The sequence below is a fragment of the Crocodylus porosus genome, unplaced genomic scaffold (assembly GCF_001723895.1).
Source record: "Crocodylus porosus isolate Cpor-Errol unplaced genomic scaffold, CroPor_comp1, whole genome shotgun sequence".
NCBI classification, from domain to species: domain Eukaryota; kingdom Metazoa; phylum Chordata; order Crocodylia; family Crocodylidae; genus Crocodylus; species Crocodylus porosus.
In genome coordinates, this window is record NW_017728923.1 from 128,323 (window position 1) to 149,374 (window position 21,052).

General features: G+C 46.6%; 1 protein-coding gene across 3 annotated transcripts in view; it reads right to left on the minus strand.

Annotated features, from left to right (window-relative positions):
* LOC109313350 (syntaxin-binding protein 4-like) overlaps positions 1 to 21,052 on the minus strand; it is a 100,547-nt gene that overhangs the window by 37,997 nt on the left and 41,498 nt on the right. For all 3 annotated transcript variants that reach the window (XM_019539825.1, XM_019539824.1, XM_019539823.1), the window contains 4 exons: positions 11,471 to 11,566; positions 10,233 to 10,302; positions 9,186 to 9,260; positions 564 to 649 (listed from right to left, as the gene is read on the minus strand). In XM_019539825.1, the coding sequence (XP_019395370.1) occupies positions 564 to 649; positions 9,186 to 9,260; positions 10,233 to 10,302; positions 11,471 to 11,566 (327 nt within the window). The remainder of the gene's footprint in view (positions 1 to 563; positions 650 to 9,185; positions 9,261 to 10,232; positions 10,303 to 11,470; positions 11,567 to 21,052) is intronic.

A 21,052-nucleotide genomic window follows, 5' to 3' on the forward strand; every position in this document is an offset into this window, starting at 1 on the left:
CTCCAAAAGAGAAGGCTGAGGGGGGACCTAGTGGCCTGTTATAAACTAGTCAGGGGGGACCAGCAGGCACTGGGGGAGTCCCCTTTCCCCCAAGCACCGCCAGGAGTGACCAGGAATAACAGTCACAAGCTGGCAGAGGGTAGGTTTGGGTTAGATATCAGGAGGTGCTACTTCAAGGTCAGGGCGGCTAGGATCTGGAACCAACTTCCAAGAGAAGTGGTGCAGGCTCCTACCCTGGGGGTGTTTAAGAGGAGGTTAGATGAACATTCTTTCCTGCCATGGCAGGGGGTCGGACTAGATGATCTGCTCAGGTCCCTTCCAACCCTAGAAACTATGAAACTATGAAACTATGAGCCTTTATTGGGACACAGCTAATAAGAATTCTCTCAAATACAGTCAGGATTTATTTTTCTGCAAACCTTCCTCCAAGCCCTATTCAGAAACAACAGCACAATATGACAATGAAACAACAGCTTAGCACTAAGATAAGGATACAAGACCTCCCAATGGTGGAGGTGTTGTCTACATTACAGCACTGACTTCACAAAGATTTCAGTACTCACTGCCACCATGGAGAACTGGAGAACTCCGGGATGATCCTGTGTTGCTCTGAGGTCCAAACTTTTCCAGCAGCTCAGAGAATTCTCTCCTGAAAAGCAAGACACAGAAGACATTCAGCTCCTTGATACAATTCCCTATTGATTTATAACAAAAATATGCCTAGAAAAAGTTTTACACACCAACCCATTTATAGGCTTGATTTTCTTCTGCAAGCAGAGGCCTGGTCAGTTCACGAGGTGGTATCAGGGAACTAGATACAGCTCCTTGATTCTCAGGGGCAGCCCTGATGTGATTTTTGAGCTGTTTCCAAACAATGTGCATCTTATGCTGGAGTGAGGGTCCATAATCAACCTAAGTGGAGGATCCCAACCTCATAGCAATCACCTTGGAAGATTCCAGTGACAAACTGAAACCTCCCTGCCCAAACATGCCCCTTATTCTGGGATGGGAAATAGGAACACAAGCTGGATACTTCAGCAAGAAATTCCCCTGTGCCAGGGAAATTCTCTTCTGGGCATTTGCATCTGAGTGACAGCCCCTCTGCCCTACTTTTCATCAGCAAACTCCAAGGACTTTACAATGATAATTAAACATCCCAGTATCTCTCTGGTATTATCATTCCTAGAATACAGGTGAGTAAACTGAGGGACAAAGCAGCTATGCAGTTTGTCCATTGCAGGTGCAGAAGAGAAAAGCCCCCACTCCCAGTCCCATGTTTTACCCACTGGAGCAGAATGCCTCTTGCATTTTGAAGCCTTCTTCATTTGCTGTTGTGACACACACGGGCTATCGGAGAAATGTATAAGATCTCTGTGGGCCTTTTTATAACAATCAAAGAAATGCAAGTAATTGTCACTCTAATCAGCTTAAGATGCATGCTGCAGGGGAAAGTGAAAAACCACCAAAGGCCCTGCTAGTCTGTTCCAGAAAAATATTCCCTCCCATTCACAAATCTGGCAATCACTTTACCCTGAGCCTATGATCAAGATATACCAGCCGCGATCAAAGAAACAGGATTCTCTGTACCAACTCTGAGCACAGGTGTATATTGCCCTGTGTCCCAGTTTTGGCTCTGGCCACTCTTTGATGCTTCCAAGAAAGCAAGACAGATGGACAAACATATGATATGTTTAGCCAATTATGTGTCAGGATAAAATTCCTTACTGACCCTGCAGAACGAAGCCTGGAAGCTGGAGATTATGTTACAGTTATTGCCTTAATAAACAGCAAGTGTAATAAGCATGCTGAGGCCAGGCAGGCTGTCCTGCATGAAAGAAGGGAATTAACAGGGAGGAAGAACAGGTCCCAAAGTCAGAAACAACCACCAGAGCCAGCCAGCCTGCGTCCCCATGGCTGGTTTAAAGCATTTCTTTCTTAAAATGATGTATTAGTTGTTTTTAAGACTCCCAGCAATTGAGTCCACCAATTCTCCTGAAAAGGTGTTCCGATATTTAACCATCCTCACTGCCAGGAAACTTCTAACTCCATTTACAGTCAATGGATCTAGACATGCCTTTGTCAGCAAGACTGCAGAGTTCCCCATAGTTAGATTCCTTTTTCTTGTACAACTACACTGCCATCAAGTCACCTCAGCCTTCTCTTTGATAAGCTGAATCAGCCGAGCTCTTTAAGCCCCCGTCTGAAAGGTCTGGCTTTGACACCAGAGTATTGCTCTACTCTCTCTTCTGTACCTACAGAAGGCAAGACAGGGTGCATTCAGAGAGGGTCTACTAAAAGAGATCTTTCCTTTTTTATAAATCCACAGGTATCATCAGCCCATTTTGTCACAGTACTGATCTAAGAGCTCATGAGGAAGCAATGATCTAAGATGGCCCCTAGCCTATGCCCCACCTACATCTGGGGGACTTGCACATGGCCAGATGTGTGTACAGAGCCAGGTACTTGCCTGGCAAAATACAGGATCCTGCACATGCTCAGGGCGCTTGCACATGTGACACCATTACCATGTACACATGACAAAAATATCACTTTGTGTGGCTTAACCTTGTCACGCTGTACATGTGAAGAAGTCTTGGGGGTTTTAAACGAGTTTGCATTGTTGCAAACTAAACTAAATCTTGATGTAGCTTAGTTTGCAATGATGCATTGCAACTATTAATCAGCTCATCCCACCTCCCTCACCAGCCACAGGAGAGGTGAGCAGGCTCTGCAGGAAAAAAGGATCAGGCCCCTCACCACGTCTGCCTTCAGCAAATGCCTGCTATAGGCAGAAGTGGCAAGGGGTCCAATCCTTCCCCCCACCCCCTAACAGAGCCTGCCCACTTCTTGAGTGGCTGGTGGGTGGCAATCCTTCCCTCCACAGTGGTGGCACCCCAGGCAGGTGAAACTCCAGCTCAGAGGCAGCACCTGGCCTGATCCAACTCTTCCCCAACCCCAAGCTGGAGCAGCATCCAATCAGCCAGCAGCCTGCCAGGGCAGCCCCAGGGATGCCACTGCCATGAAGGGAAGGACCAGAGCCCCTTGCAGTTCAAGGGCCACTCAACCTGCTGGCAGCTTGCCCCACCCCCAGCCATAGGCAGGCTCCTCTGGGAAAAAAAAATTAGGATCAGGCCCCTTGCCATAACAGTGACAGAAACTCCTAAATTGAAATGGTGGGTTTCAATTAAAAACTAAATCCCCATCACATGAACAAGCTCTCTCAGTGACCACACGGACAGCTGCAGGCCCACACAGCTTGTGGAGTAGCATCGCAAGCTGCATAAATTCCAAAAACAGCAGCTATAGGGCTGGGGAATAGGAAATGAAACAGGACTCTGACCTGAGCCCCCCATTTGGTTCCATTTATTTTAATTTAATCTGGTATTCAACCAGCTCTGTTACTGAAATACTTGTTCCTATCAGGTTCCTGTGCAACTGAAATGCCTGCCTTATTTGGCTGGTAGAAAGGCTGAGATAGGGACAGTTCACTAAGTATGCTGTATCCACTTAGGATACTGTCTTTCAGTGTCCACTAAGGATATTGAGATTTAGGGTAACAGAAGGGTCTTTGTATAGAGCTCTGAGGTGTGTACAGCCTCAGACAGATCCACAAGGAGCACTCAGATAAAAGCGGCTGAGAGCAGCAGCCAGCTACAGGCTGATTTTATTAGAAATTAAGCAGCAGGGGGCAAATCAGTCAGCAGAATACTCTTATTTTATCTTATTATGCATTTTCTGTGATGCCCTTGTATTGTGGGGAAGAACAAAAGGTCAATCTTTCATCTAAGACTATGCAGGAATATCGCTGGAAACCTCAGCCTCTGCTCTCTAGATGGGAGAGAGGAGTTTAAGCCCTAGTGTTAAAAACTTATCTTGATAAATACAACCTGTACAAGATCCTGGAAGCCCAATACCTGCTTAGATTTAGCCCAACAATGTGCACTGATTTTAAGACAATCAACGTTGCCAAGTGACGGGCTTATCATGAGTTGTCACTGTCTTCTTGAAACCCTAGAAGCCAAGTAATCACATAAGAATCTCAGTTTTCCTTTAAAATGAAGTGGGTTTTCAGTCCGGTAGCTGCAAAAAAGTCTTGAAAACATGGGTTGTATCTACACAAAACACTACTGAGCAGTATTAGCAAGTAGTATATTAGCAAGTACTAAATAAATGCACAGTAACTGAAGTTACTATGCAGTAGCGCTGGAAACATCTTTTAGATGACACAACTGCGCACTAGCCTAATAATACTGAAGAGTAGCATATTAGCACTGTCCGTGCAGTGACATGTTACTGCGCAGTATTTTTGGCTACTGCGCAATCAATGTCTCATGTAGATGCACCCACGGAGTCTTAAATCCTTGAACCCCAGAAGCCAAATCTAAGGAGTCCAATAGCCACCTTTGAAAGAAATACCTTGTTCTTTTTAAATCAATCACATACTTTGGAGATCCCAAGTTATGATTTATCAACATTTGGAATGGCTGTACCAAACTCCAAACCAGGGTTGTAGGTACAGAACACGTTTTCCAGGTCCTAGTACTGATTAGAGTCTTTTAAAATCCAGGCAGGGCTGAGCAAAGCTACACAGCTGAGAGGCACGTAAGTGGCATAAGCCAAAACATGTATTATATAAAATGGTCAACTTTATTAAGAAACTTAGGTAAATGAAGATCATGACAGAAAAGTTGTAGGTATAATTAATACTCTAGTCATAGGACAACCATCATAAAGTATTTGCAGGGACGAATGACTGGCAGAAGGAAGAGTCAGGATGTAAGCTGGTTAAATAATTATGTTCAAAATGACTTGCCTGTATCTTCACAAACAACAAAGCCAAGTTTGTTCCACTGTAGCTCAGAGGGTCATATTATTAATTTGCCCTGAGTATTTAACTTTGCTATGGTTTGCCAGCTAAGCTGAGAGAAAAATAGACCTCAGTTCTCTGTGACCAGGTCTGAGGAGCCCTACATAACCATACAGCCAAATCTGATTTATGCAAGTACGGCGCAGCAAATAAGAAAACAGGGCTTCAAATAAGCAGAGGACTTTTCAGGGTGTTAATATATATTAGAGAATTTTAGATGAACACATATTTCAAAAGAAATGAAACTGACACCAGCATAACCTTAACTCTGCCCTCTGTTCTTTTATGCAATTCAAATCTCAAAAATACACTGCACCTTTCCCTTGCCTAGCAAATAAGAGCACATAAGCTACCCTTACCGATAGGGACAGAACACTGTTCACAAATCTAAGAATACAATAACAAACAAACAAAAACCCTTAGAGAAGGCTGACACTTGAAAGGAAAAATAAAAGTGCGCAAACTGGGAAATGTGTAATCACTTTTCAGGAACCCTGTGATACAACAAGGGGCACAATTAAGGTTGGCTGGGTTTCAATTCTGGAGTCAGATGCTAGAAATGATGAGGTAGGTGGATTGTATGTATATATAACAATAGTACTTACCTGGTTTTACCCATTGTTTCCTGACTTCTGTGACTGAAAGCCTTAAGAGCTTCAACTGTTTTTGATAAACTGCTTTGTATATTTGATTAAAATTATACTTCTCGCCAAAGCTCTTCTGGCTGTAGATGTTATTTGCACTGTAATGACTTTTCTTCAAGAGACTCAGGAAACACGTTTACATGCCTTATTTATACACAGTAAGATGCAGTTGACACAATCCACATTCCAGATGGTATGGTGTAGACAACCCACCTAACTGGCTCAACTTCATAAAGCTACACCTGTCAAACTGGAATGCCCATTGTATCCCTTACAGAAAAAAGGATCTACAGTATATATCAGGCTTGGGTTGAGTAAGCAACAGTTAGAGAGCCACAAAGAAATTATACCAATCAGGCAGAGAGAAGCACAAATCAAAGCCGTGGATCCGAACATCCTTAAGCAAGGGTCATCAGTGTTTTCCAGCAGGGGCCAGAATGCCCAAACTTGGGCCTGAGACAGGTGAGCAACAGGACTTTTCTGCCTCCACCACTTCTCCCTGCCACCCAGCACAGCACAGGGAAAGCTTTTCCTCTGCCAAAGCCCCAGGCATCCAACTGTGGCACGGCATGAGCACAGCTCCCGTCCCACATGCTACTGAAGCCGTGGCTCTTTGGGCCGAATACAAAGGTTCTGCAGATATGATCTGGACCATGAGCCATAGGTTACCAACCCCTTTCTTTAAGCATTGGCACGGTTCAGAGCTCAACCTGAATGTTCTGGCTTCAATACTAAAATATTTCTGTGTACTCTCTCAGACTTGAAGACCTGAAAGAGAGCATTTTACAAGGCCAGGCCTGCATTTCATAACAGCCTCTTCTACTGCCTAGGCAATTCTTCAGCCACAGCTAACAGCAGGAAAAACTGACAGTAGCCATGGGCCCTGCTTCTCTGGTGACACTCACAAATAAGGCTCAATCAATTCTATCATTTATATCTGAAGCACTGGAGGCCTGATTTGTTGTGCCTTCAAAAATCAGAACCATCCTCTTTACCGTAACAGGTATTTTGTGCCTGAGGTTCTCAACTTTTTTGATCCTCTTGAGTTCACTTGAACTGGCAATGGAAGCTGTGTGGGGTTACCACCTTACAGAAGCATTAGGGTGGCACAAGGCAGTGCTGTGCAGAGTTCTGAACACACTGAACTGAAAGAAGTGCAGTCACCGCTGCATACCTCAATGCAGTGTAGCGGGTGGGCTACAGCTCTGCTGGCTGGCACTAAGGCAGCTATACTGCTTCCTGCTCAGGAGGTGGATGTGTGGGCAGTGTAATGTCTCAATACAATTCTTCCTGGTGCCATCAGAGCATTCAGAGGGAGGAGTACAACCCTCCTGTGATCCTTTCATGTACCTGCCCTCATAGCCCACCTGCAGCATCTCTCTGGTCTACTGATGAGCTGTAAGAATACAGTTATCAGACCTCCGGTGACAGGCTTGTGCAGAAAACCTCCCATATGTGCACAGCTGCAGTACTAAGCTTGCAGAGACAGACTAAGCTGCAGTCCTCCCTAGCGTAATTTCATTGGCTTTAATGCCTCTGCGCTCAGACTCTGACCCCATAAGCTTACACTGGAGTAAATTAATGTGTCCATGCCGATTATTCTTTGTCCACACTGCTTTGCTAAACATGTGATGCAATTTCCTTTCTCTCCCAAAGCCTGTGCTCCTTCACTTGTGATGTTAAGGATCTTGCACAGCCATGGCTACTGCCTCTGTTGCTGGTATAACTGGAGAAATCAGAAACAGAGAAAATAATTGTCTTGAATACTCAAAACTTTCCTGCCTTGTAGTAGCAGTATAAACTGCCCCACACAACATCCTACTTATCCTTGCTTGTATTAATGAATACTCATTCGACTCAATAGAAGACTCTCACAGATGTGCCATTCTTGCCTACATTCATTTATGAGTCACATGGCTCTGATTTCAGCATCAATTTTACTGGGACCCTGGTGTTCAGGGTGCTGTAAAAAAGCTCAGGCCTGATCCTTGTTTACATAAAGGCCCCTTTATGCTGCAGCATAAAATCAGGCTCTATTTGTTTTCCAATGATTGGTTGAGCTGTTCTTAGAACAGCGCAGCGAACCAAAGCAGGACAAAAAAACCAAACATGCCACTAGCCTTGACTGCACCAGTGTCAGCAATCATTGTGACAGCAATGTGGGTAGACAATCAGTTACTCCCCCAAGCTCAAGGACAGTGCTAAAAGATAATATGGGATCAAAAAAGAAAAAGAAAAAACAGCAAGCTGAAAACCCTTCCTTCTCTTCCATTCCCCTTAATCTTGGAGATATGTATTCATGTATTAAACATTTTGTGAGATGATTATGAAAGCAAAATCTCTGCAAATCTTTAAAAAAACCCTGATTAGTGCTGAATTCTCCCTCTGGATAACCTTTGGCAGATTTAACAGACAACCAACAGCAAACAAAGACCAAATAAAATGTTTAAAGTTTGGCTGCTCTCAGTGTTTGCATCCTATCCATTTACAGCAATCTATTGGAGGCACAGTTGACAGATGCATGAAACAGCTATAGCCTCTGATAAAGCCATGCACACACATATTTTTGGAAACATCTGCTATAAATTATGATGTTGGAAGTGTGTTGAGATGCCTGGACAGCTTGGAGCAAATACACATGGGTTATGGCAGATAACCTGCCTCCTGGGGCACTGGCCAAGAAACAAACATAGTTACTGTGGAAACAACCCCTGATTCTTCTGGGCTTCCTTCTTCTCAGAGGAAAGAGACTAGAACGTCAAGGATCAAGCACTGAACCTGCCGACACCAGCATAGGGTCACTGCCCTACAGAGCAAAAAGTGTGAGAAGCTCAGTAGCAGCTGGAAGGGCTTCTGCTGCATAATCTTTGGTCTGGGTAGGTGAGACAAGCTCACGGGAGTAGGTGGGAAGGGACTGGGAGGAGCCTTGGGAGAGGAATGAGGATGCTCCTACACAGATTCACAGGCCAATCCTGCTGAGAAGGGGCCAAGGTCCCTCTAACTACTTTAAAAGCAGGGTACAAGAGCCACTGTAGAAGAGCCTACTGCCTCATGGGCTGGAGTTTTCTTCATGAACCTACTGCACTGCTTATGTTACCTGGGTTGGGGCAGGTCAGGACCTGAAAGACAGTGGCTTCCACCACTTTAAAAAAAAAATCACTTTGAGGAGTAGCTTTGGTTTTGGTTTTGGCCCTTTTCCTTACCAAATTTGGGTTTATGTTTGCAAACTGTCATTGCTGCTCCATGGCTGGCATGGGGAAAATGGGCTGGGAGCAGAAAGAGACCAATGATTTTTTTCCCTTTGTTTCCTTAGAGAGGTATGTAGGCTTTAGTACAAGCCCAGCTAGAAAAAGGATACAACTTAACTATTCCTGTTTGCACATCAAAGTCAAAGTCTGTCAGAGTCTAGCTGCTCCCCAGGCTGGTAAGACACACCAGTTTCTGTGACAGGTAGGCACATCTGTGGCTAGTACCGTGTGGCTGCTTCTGATTCCCCAGCTTCCATGACTAGGTACTCATGCATAGCTGGCTTGACTGGGGGCAGCTTTCAGCATCAGTCCAGGGGAATGCTTGAACTCTGCTTTAACCCTTCTAGCCCAGCCCTACTCATTCATAGGAATATATAGTTTAGTGCAAGTGCATTCTTCTGTGGGAAGAGTTCAACGCACTCTTACCTGGCATCGTCATCTCGGGCTATGAGAAGGCGCATATGGCTGGTGGCGGAGGCTGTTCTGAGAATATCCACAGCTCTGCAAGAAGGCAGGAAAAAGAATGAGCTCTCATGTGCAACAAAGAGTGAATAATACTGGACTACACATCAGTATATCAAAGTCTGTGCCAAACTCAACAGTGGGCCAGGGAAACCTCAATAGCAGCCACATGAATGACTGCTTCATTTTTGGGAGGTGGAGAAGACCCTCAAGGGGACTGAACATCTTTCAGGTGGCCATGACTTCTCTCTCTGGCAGCAGGGCTGGAGGGAAAGTAAGTCACAGCCTGCTGCTCCTCACCACTGCAGTAGCTGGGGTCCCTGAACAGGTAACAGGAGGTGCAGGAAGCAAATACATCCTCCCTGACTTCCAGTCTCTTAAATGCTCCTTCCCAGACATGCACAGTGCCTACACAATCACAGGCAAGCAGACAATCACACAGTCTCTGTTCTCTAGTGGCTAGACACAGGGAGCTCACCTGTGTGATACACACCCTGTACTTTCTACAGAACGCTTATGGATAGTCAGTAGGAGCCTGTGGTTTGGAAGCAGGAGAATCACTGCTCTGGGGGACTCGTGTGATCATGATGACTCAGGATCATTGAGGCCTACGGAGCTGCCCAGACCCAGGAGACAGAAAGGAGGTATAAAGTACTTTTGGTGTTGGCTGCTGCATTTGTACAGTGCCCAGAGGCTGAAGAAATGAAAGATTCTAGTGACCTCTACTTTTGCCAACCTCAGAAGAAGCTTGGGGACGGGTTCAGTTTGTGCTTTGAATGATGATGGAAGTCAGTTCTAATGCAGACCGGGGCCTTCACATCTCTTCACCTTTGAATTATTGTATAGGGAATGTGATCCTTGCCTAGACTGTTAGATGAATGGCGCTGAAAGCAGCAGCCCTTTGTGTATGCACACAACATGCAAGATCTTTCAGGCAAGCCACATACCAGCCCACCATGCAGATTCACATACAACTGCAATGCCTGCAGAGTCCCTGCTTGGCAACAGTACCTCTCACTGGTAACCCCAATCAGAGACTCGCCATTGACCTCCAGAATCTGGTCCCCTGGTAGCAGGCGTCCTAAACAAATGAACCAGAAGACACAACATGGATGTTTAATACTTGTACTTCTTGTGCTGTTTTGAGTAACTAGGAAATGCAAATACATATGAGAAAATGTAGTGGTTCTTTCTTTTTCCTTAACCTGGAACTGCACCTATACCTGAAAAGACTCTCTCTCGCACAATTCGAATAGGTTGTTTTGTTAGCTACTTTTGGTAGATGACCGAATGACACGTTTATGCTTGAAAAAGCATGCTAACTAAAAATCAGTGAAAGTTTGCCTGAATGAGGACTGAGTTGAAAAGGAAACAGGATCTCCACTTATTTGCACACAACTAATGGCACCAAGAATCATCGGTGGATAAGGATCCAAGAATGGAGAGAGTCTGTGGGCTGGCACGGATGAGTCTCAGTACTGCAAGCATGAAACAATCACTTAAACATCTTAGACACAGGAGAGAAGGCTTGAAATTCAACATTAATTACCACAGTAAAATATCTGTACAAATATCTATAAGTGAGTACAGGCAGTCCTTGACTTACAACATTTTGAGTTACAACATTTTGCACTTACAATGTTTATAGATTGACGCCCTGTTTCAACTTTCTGACATCAGTTTCGACTTGATCCGATGTGACGCCACGCCAGTGAACAAGTTCACTGCGTCACCCATCTCCCTGGGGAACATCTGTCCAAACTTCCTTGGACACGTCTTTAAGAAAGCAGACAAGACTCCAGAAAAACCTGCAGCCCAGACTCCTGAGAAGGCTCCAGCCAAGACCACTTCAAAAAGTCCAACCAAGAGCCCTTCAACGTCCAGCTAAGTCACCACAAAGAAGTCCTTCCAAATCGATACGATTGCTATTTGCAGTATAAATACATTTTAATGTAGCTATATTATTCATCTATAATTGATCAAGTACAAAATTATGGGGTATTTTTGGTGAAAATAGGGTATCAGGCCTTGGTTCAGGAACCAATCCCCCATTTATAACATTGTTTCTTACGAGAAAATTGGTTCTGAGTTACATTTTGACTTAATATGCCGTTTTCAGAAATCAATCATGTCGTAAGTCTGAGGACTGCCTGTATATGAGGAAGCATCAAACCAGGATCAATAAGGATAATGCACTAGTTACATAGAGCTTTGAATATTTACTGGATTTCTTTCCCTGTTTAACTCACCATCAACATAAGCGATACCCCCTGGTAGGATCCTCTTTACATAAACTCCATATTCTTCTCCTGTGAGCTCCTTTATGCCACCAATTACCTTAATACCTAGGAAGAGAGGTTCTTATTATATACAAGCAAAAGCAACAAATAATAGGTGTCTCAAAAGAGCACTGCTGTGAAGTGTTGTAAAATGTGATCATTCCAAGTGTGGTAAACCATCATTTCCCTCCACCACCTACAATTTACTTCCAGAGACTTCAGTAGGGAGATGAAACTTTAACGAGTACACAAGGCAAATTGAATATAAACACACGCAAGAGTAATTACCATAATACTTGGGGTTCTGTTACCTCCCAAGGTTTTCATCAATACCAGTTACTACTGGGGAAAGCCTGAGAAAAGTTTATTGCAAGCATTCATTTAGGTATGAATAGCAAATTCACTGCAATGACAGTCACCTGTGTTTTATTCAATTCTTCCAGCAAAACAGTTCTGTGACCAATGTCTTGCTTTTAAAAATGTTTTTAGGAAGGGAAGATATTGCATCCAAACGGTCTATGCAGTAGAAGGTTTACTGGGACAATCTTGTGAAGTGTAATGGGCTGTCGGAGTCCGTAGCAGAAACAATGATGCGGCTCAAAGATATAACAGAAGTAGCGAAATGCAGCAGGTGCATACTCAGGCCAACCTTCCTAAGGAAGGACTTTCCAAGCGTTGTGCAGCTAAACAATATTCATGGAAACCTTCCAACAAATCATTTCAGCTAGAGCAGTGATTTTTCAAGTGGTGGTCTGTGGACCTTTAGGGATCTGCAGAGCACATCTAGGAGGTCTGCAAAAGGTAGCTGTAAAGATGGCAGCCCCACGCAAAGGGGAAACACCACTGATGCTGCTGCTGCTGCTGCTCCAGCTCCTGCTGCTGCCAGAGGCCACCAGAGCACCGGCAGCCAGCAGCCCAGCACCAGCCAGCAGAGCACAGCTGCGCAGCCCCACCTTGTCTTGCTGCCACCAGTGCTTTCCATGGGACCAAGCAACGCTGCAACCCCATGGCCCCGCCACTCACCTGGCAATATCAATCTATAAACTGGAACAGGCATGTATATGGGGCAGGGCAGGCAGACAGACAGACAGAGCGCATACCAGTTTAGATGGAATTTCTATTGAGAAAATTGGCAGGGTTTTGAGGCACTTATATATAGAAAGCTTTATTTGGAACAGCAAAAACTGCACATATTTTTAATGAAAGTTTAGGTCCTACAAAACCTATGGGAGGCCACCAGCAAAAGTTTGGAGGGGTATAGGGATACCTGCAACGGCAGAGTGGGAAAGTTTGCAGAAAGTTGTTGCTTGCAAGAGCACATGCACATTTTTGATTGGCTCCTGAGGCAGGAGAGAGGAGGCAACTCAGCCAGGCTCCGAGAAGGGAAGGGGCCCCGGGACCACAAAGCTTGGGGAAGAACTACCCTGCAGCCTGCCATCTGCCCTTAGTGATGGGGAGAAGATAACCCGGTATCTTTTTCCCTCTGTGAGGCAAAGGGGCCCATGTGGAGGGGAAAGTGTGGTAAGGTAGACTTGGCTAGGAGGGCAGGGTGTTGGTGAGTGGGTGATAAACCCAGGGTTGTTTCAGTTATCAGCACAAGGGACCATGTCTGGAGAAAGGTGCTTTTGGGGAGGGGAGGCGGTGTGTGTTTCTTTGCAGATACCACAGACAGCTGAAGCAGAGGAGAGCAGGCTCTAGCAGACAGCAGGACTTTCTGAAGCAGCAGCACCAGCCTGGGTATTGTGCTGCCAGTATGTAGGAGAGCTGATCTTTGTGTTAACCTTGTGTGCTCCTGCTAAAATTCACTGGAGTCTCAAGGTTTAAGCTGGGGAGTTGTACTGAGGGTGTCTTTGATTCAATTTGTACGGAGTGCTTTAGTTCATTGATACCTGCCTTTGGCAATTAGATTATTGATATCCTGTTCTGCTATTAACCTCATTCATATTAGGGCTGTGCAAAACAGTACTGTTCCACCTTGACTTCTGTTTCAATGCAACAGTGTTTCATTTTGAGTTTTGTTTCGTTTCATCAAAACTGTTTCGACGTTTCGCCCATAGGCTATTCCGCACCCAATGCCGGGAAGATCAGTGCTGCTGCTGGCCCCAGCTGGCAGCACCAGCTTCCTGTGATCCGAGAGGCAGATCGGGAGTCTGCACCCCCATGAGGAGTCCGGCACAGCCCCCGCAGCCCCCCCAGGGCTGTGGGCAAGCTCACGGTCTGCCTGCTGGATGACAGGAGTCTGGTGCTGCCGACTGGGGCCAGCAGCAGCACTGATCTTACTGGCATGGGCTGTGCCCAGTGCCCCAGCCTCCTGTGATTGGGCAAGCAGATTGGGGGCCCCCTGCAACCCTGGGAGGAGTCAGCAGAGCCCCACAGCCCTCCCAGGAGTGTGGGGGGCCCCCAATAGGCCTGCCGGATCACAGGAGGCTGCACCCGCTGCCTGGGACGGCGCTGGGCACAGCCTGCACCCAGCACCAGCAAGATCAGTGCTGTCACTGACCCTAGCCGGCAGCACCAGCCTTGTCATCAGGCAAACAGATGGGAGGCCCACCCATACCCCCGGGAGGGCTGCGGGGACTGTGTCGGACTGCTTCCAGGGGCGCAGGCTCCCAGTCTGCCTCCCGGATGACCGGAGGCTGGTTCTGCTGCCTGGGGCCAGCAGCGGGTCCCAGGGCAAATCAGCTCATGCAGGGACCTGCCTCCACTCCAGGGCCCTGCACCCTCCTCGGGTCGGCTCTGGGGCAGGGCCCGAGACAAATCTGCTTGTGCAGGGACCTGCCCCCACCTTGATCCCGGGGTGGAGGTGGGTCCTCACACAAAAAACTGACTTGCCCCAGGCCCTGCACCAGAGCAGACCCAAGGAGGGTGCGGGGCCCTGCCCCAATCCCCAGTGTGAGGGTGGGTCCCAGCACATCCTGATTTGCCACTGGCCCCAGGTGACAGAACAAGCCTCCTGTCATTCGGCAGGCAGATCGGGGGCCTGTTGTCTGCGGCTTCCCAGGGGTGCAGGCGGGCCCCTGATCTGTCTGCTGGATGACAGGAGGCTGGTGTTGCCTGCTGAGGCTGGCAGCAGCACTGATCTTCCTGGCACTGGATGCAAGCTGCGCCAGGCGGCAGCAGCAGCCTCCTGTGATCTGGCAGGCCAATCAGGAGACCCCTGGGCAGGCTGTGAGGCTCTGCTGACTCCTCCTGGGGGTGTGGGTGGGCCCCCTGATCTGCCTGCCAGATCACAGGAGGTGGGTGCCACCGGCTGGGACCAATGCTAGGAACAGTCCATGCCAAGGAGATCGATGCTGCCGCTGGCCCCAGCCGGCAGCACCTGCCTCCTGTCATCCAGCAGACAGATCGGCGACTTGTCCACACCCGCGGGAGGGCTGCAGGGGCTGTGCTGGACTCCTCCCGGGGGTGTGAGCCCCTGATCTGCCTGCCGGATGACAGGAGGCTGGTGCTGCTGGCTGGGGCCAACGGCAGCACTGATCTTCCCAGCGCTGGACGTGGGTTGAGCCTAGCACCGGTCCCAGCTGGAAGCAGCAACCTCCTGTCATCCAGCTGGCAGATTGGGGACCTGCACCCTCAGGAGGGGCCTGGCACAGCCCTGCAGCCCTCCCAGAGGTGCGGGCAGGCCCTGGATCCACTTGCTGGATGACAGGAGGCTGCTGCTGCTGCCTGGGACCAGCGCTCAAGCCAAGTAAGTCTGGCTTCAAAATATGAAACATTTCGACTGCCCTTGTTTCGTTTTGAAGCTGTTTCGAAGGCTTTTGTTTCATTTTGATTTTGCTGTTTTGATCTCAAAATGTATCGAAACAGCTTCAAAACGAAATAGTAGGTGAAATTTCACACATCCCTAATTCATATGTTGACTGTTTCGTAAATAATAAACTGTGTAAATGTTTAGACTGTATGTTCTCCAGTGCACACAGTGAGGTGGCCCCCGCCTTAGGGGCTGCGAGACTGACTGTGTTTTACACCCCAGGACCCTGAATCCAGACATGGCCAGGGTTAGCACCATGGCTAAGGTTACAAATTTATGAGGGCAATCTGGGAGGAATCCCTGGGTAAATGGTTGTCTGTGTATGCAGGGGACTGTACATGATGGCTTTCATCAAGGAGCTTCAAACTCTGGGTTTCTCAAGTAAGAGGAGATACTTTGATACATTTGAAACCCTCGACTGCTTTTTGGCTAAAAACAAGTTGATGCTGGACAGTGATGTGAAACGCAAAATCAAGGAACACTTGCTGGCACTCAAATCTCATTTTTTCCAGTACTTTCCTGAAATGGGCAATGAGAATGAGTGGATACATAACCCCTTTGTAGCAGACTGCAACTCTAGGTCTTGTCTAACAGCTAAATAAGAAGAGCAATTACTCAGGTTATCCTGTGACAGGGGACCAAAACTTGAATTCAAACTGGAATCTTTTGCCTGATTCTGGTTGAAATTAAAAAAGGAGTACTCTGATCTGACAGATAAGGCCATTAAAGTTTTGATGCTGTTCACCACCATGTATTTATGTGAAAGTGGATTTCCAGCCTTAGTATTGAGAAAAACAAACTGAATGTTGAAGGAGATCTAAGACTGAAACTGTCATCTGTCCTATCAAACTGTCATGTGCTTTCTGCCAAGAAGCAAGCTCAATCATCTCATTAGAGCTAACAACAAAATGGTGAATTCACAAAATTGTAATGTTGTTGTTGGTATTATTTTTATTTTTAACACAAGTTTGTCAGTAATTATCTACTTATGTTCACTATACATACACAAGGCAGGCATGGTTCTTTGAGCAGATAGGATATCTTTTATTAGACCGGGGGCAGGCAATTATTTTGGGTGGCGGGCCGCTTACCGAGTTTTGGCAAGCTGTCAAGGGCCACATGGCAGGTGCCCCGCCCTCTGGTTGCCATCTTGTGACCAGAAGTCCCACCCCCTAACCCCTGACCTTTCCCACCAGAAGTTCCTCCCCTTGCCCCCAGAAGTACTCCTTTCAGCAATGGGTTTTGCCATCTCAGAACTAGAAAAATACCAAATTATATTCTAAAAAGTGATCATCTACAACATTCATTAATTTGATTTCAAAAAATATTTTTGTCCTGATTTACATGTGTTTGTGTAGTGTACACAGAGGTGACTGCACATAGCTTAAAATGAAGTCTTATTCTTGTATATTGTGGGCGGTGGGTATAGGTTTGTGGGGCTGTGGGTATGTGGGGTGTGGGTGAGTATGGGGAGAGGGTGGCTGGGGTTTGTGTACGGCAGTGCCAAGAGAGGTGTTAGGTGCATGTGTATGGAGGGATGTGCGTGTGGGACTCACCCTATGAACAGACACACACATACACACTCTGCCCCTGTGCCTGCACACATGCGCCCACACATTCTGCAGCTGTGCCTGCACACATGCATGATCACACTCTGTTCCTGTGCCTGCACACACTTTGCCCCTGTGCCTGAAGACACACACATACTCTACCCCTGTGCCTGCCGACACGCGCACATGCACACACACAAACATACCCCTACCAGTGCAGTCCCATGCAGTCTCATGCTTTGTGGTCCGGGGATGCAGCTGGGAGCCACAGCCACCTGGTGCGAGCAGAGCTGGGGCAGGAAAGCACTGAACTGGCTGCAGGTAGGCGGGGCTGGGCTGCTCAAGCCTGCAAACCTGCTGAGGGCTCCCTCTAGGTCCTACTGCCCCCTGTCTCCAGCCAGCTTTGACAGGGAGCCGGGGCAAATAAATATTAATTTACTAAACTTTTTAAGGGCTCCGCGGGCCGAATACAATGGCCTGGCAGGCCGGATTCGGCTTGCGGGCCGTATTTTGCGCGCCCCTGTATTGGACAAACTAAATAGTTGGGAAAAAGTTCTTTGCAACCTTTCAGGCACACATCCTTCCCCAGGCTTTGGGAGACTCTGCACTCCAACCAACAACCAACTACAACCAACAACCCTATACATACACAATACATTTCCAAAGGGGTCTGGGTCTCTATTTGAAAATTTTTAGAGATCCACAAATGAAAAAAGGTTAACAAGTGAGCTAGAGAAAGTCACAAAAATCTAACTCCACAGATGGATAAATCATGAGCAGAATTGGAAATGAACTCATTACATGCATTGTTGGTTGTAGATGGTTCACCCAACTCTTATATCATTGATCAAACTGCTAAGGCTGCATCTTAGGAACAGTATTGTGGATGGCAGTCTTTGAAAGAGAGAGGGAGAGAGATCTGGCTCTCTGCACAGCTAAACAGTGTCCAACAAACATTGGATTTAACCACAGTAGACAGAAACCTCGCTTTGTGTTGTATGTCACTTGGTGCATGTTGTATGTCAACTTCCAGTGGATGATTTACAGAGGCTTCTGAAACTGACATTGCTTCCAGTGGTGAAAATGTAGCAGAAGCAACAAAGGCTCTTAATTTTAGATAGAGTTTTTCTGACTCTGGCAACTAAGATTAGCAACAGGAGACAGAATGAGCCCTCAAGTATTTTGCCACACTAACAAACATCACCACAAGCTTGACATAGATTTTCATTTGAAAATACGACCATCTCACATTTGGGACTGTATGGATGCATCTATACGTGCATTAAGGCACTTTTCCTAACATACATTAAATTTAGTACCTCCAATATGAGGTACTAAACAAATGTGCGTTAGGCTGCCTTAATGCACAGTAACAAATGTGCACAGTTTTTAAGAAATGCTAATGCACAGTAGCTTATTTTTCTGTGTAATCGTATAATTGCATGTTTTTTGTGATGCTTTAATGCACAGTAAAATAGGCTACTGTGCATTAAAGTGCATGTGTAGATGCACCCTATCAGTATTAAACTTGGTACCTTGGCAGTGGGAGGAAACTCACAAGGTCACTGTGTTTCCTGCCAGTGCTGTTCTAATATTTCCAGCTCAAATTTCCTGTTATTATAATGTCCTGTGAATGTCATCCAGGATTACATAATTTCAAATGAGTCATGTTCTCTCAGTGCCAGCTGCACTTAAAGTGACCTGCAGTCCATCAGCAAATTCTTAACCAGACTGCCATAGGAATTTCTTGGTAGTGGAAGGAATTGCTGGCAACTGTAGATCAACATATAGGAGGAAAATCATAGCTCAGAATCAGGACTAGATTTCTATACAGTCTCACTGGGCAATAATAGATCAAGAGCTAGGTAAGAACCTCTCCTATGTTGAAGCTTCTCTGTTAGTCAACTACCACAACACAGTTTTGTCTTTGAAGGCACTAGCTTTAGCATAGCTGACATGATTTTAATGAAAGGGTTTTTATGATACTCCCACACAGTAGTGCAGAACAACATACGCTGTCTGGCAGGAAAAAGACAGAAGGGACTGATTTGTCATGGGTTCATTAAATCCCATTTCTAATCTCTTGGCTTTGGACAGTGAGATTAAGAACACTGGGTTTAATTAACAAATCTTCCCCAAGATCCACTCTCCAGACATTTTACTGGTCTGAATATGAAGCTGGAATAGTAGAGTTCAGACAAAACATAGTACACAGAGGAATGGCCAGTCCAACACAGAATGTAATATTTCCATTAACAAAGCAACCCCACTGATACTTCATACCTTGCTCACTGATGGCTTCTGCCTCTGACATCCCTATAAATTCCAAATCAATGAGACAGTAAACAGAAAGACTGGAAAAATCGGCTAACTGTGGCCTCGACTACATCACAGTCTGATGGCTGGGGAATTGGCTCCAAGGTCAGACCCAGAGAGTGGTGAATGATGGAAGTGAAACTTTGCAGTGCTCTGTGACCAGGGGTGTTCCCCAAGGCTCCATCTTTGGACCTGTACTCTTTAACATCTTGATTAACAATGTAGACATTGGTGTCAGAAGCGGACTAGCTAAGTTTGCCGATGACACCAAACTTTGGGGTAAAGTGTCCATGCCTGAGGACAGGCTGGTGATCCAGACTGACCTTGACAGGCTTAGAAAGTGGGCAGATAAAAACCTGATGACATTCAGTATAGAAAAATGAAAGGTACTCCACCTCTGGGGAAAAAATCCCGCATCACGCTTACAGGCTCAGCAGTGCTACCCTCACTAGCACCATGGCTGAAAGGGTCTTGGGTGTCATGACTGACCACATGAGCTACCAATGGCGAACAAAACTCTGCCTTGCATCCATAGATGCTTCTCAAGCAAATCTCAGGATGTCATCATCCCACTGTACTCAGTCTTGGTGAGGCTGCAGCTAGAGAACTGCATCCAATTCTGGTCCAGAGGAGAGCCACGCACATGATCAGAGGGCAAGAGAACAGGCCTTAAGATGACAGGCTGAGAGCCATGGGACTCTTCAGCCCAGAAAAGCACAGGCTCAGGGGCAACCTGGTGGCTGCCTATAAGCATGAACAACATGTGCCCCCAGAAGCTGGGGGGGCATGGCTGTGGCAGGAGCACGGTGGTGGCAGTCGCAGCGGTAGAGTTCCCACAGATGCTGCTGGCACTGTCGGTGGCGGGGGCTGGCGAGCACTGACCAAGGATTGGCAACCACTCACAGCCACCACCAGCAGTGTTGGTAGCAGCCAGCGAGGACTGCAGACTAACTGGCGCAAAAACTTCACTAACTTCTCATTTAAATATGGGTTAATAAGGAAGCTCCACCTGACTTAAAGAATGCCAGCACTGAGACCATCTTCAAGAAAGGAGAAAAGTCAGTGTGTGGGAAAAGTACTGTTGCCAGGAAAATTCTTACTCGCATCCTTCTGAATCGCCTTCCCTTTGCCAGAGATGTCCTTCCAGAATCCCAGTGTGGCTTTAGACCATCACGGGGTAACACCAACATGATTTTTGTTGCACAACAGATCCAGAGGAAGTGCAGACAGCAACTTGGGGAGCTGTTTATGGTATTCATTTACCTAACCAAGGCCTTCAACTCCATCAGTTGTGAAACCTTATTAAAGGTACTGGCTAGGTTTGATTGTGTACTGAAGTTCATCAGCATCCTCAGGCTACTCCATGATGGGTTGACTGCCACCATCCCTTGCAATGGATCAGAAACAGACCCATTTACCATCCATGCTGGTGTCAAGCAGGGCTGCATCATTGCTCCAACCCTTTTCTCCATCTATTTTGCTGTGATTTTGATTCTTATCTGTGACCGCCTTCCTCCCAGAATTGGGGTTGAGTATCAAATAGATGGTCAGCTTTTCAACCTGCAGCACCTTCACAGCAAAATGAAAGTTACCAAGGCTAGCATCACTGACCTTCAATATGCTGATGACTGTGTTATCCTCGCAAACACTGAGACCGATCTGCAGTCCACCTCTGACCTTCTTTCAGGTGTCTATCATAGCCTGGGACTCTCACTTCATATTGGGAAGCCCAAGGTGCTCCACCAGTCTGCCCCCCTTCCCCCACAAATTACCATTTGTGGAGAACCCCTCAAAAATGTGAAGCATTTCCCATACCTTGGCAGGTACCTCTCCCAGTCAGTCAGTCACCCCTGCTCCTGCCTCTGCAACACTGTCCCTCACCGTGGGGACCTTGATATAGCCCCCACCTTTTTCCTCCCCCACAGACAGACTTGC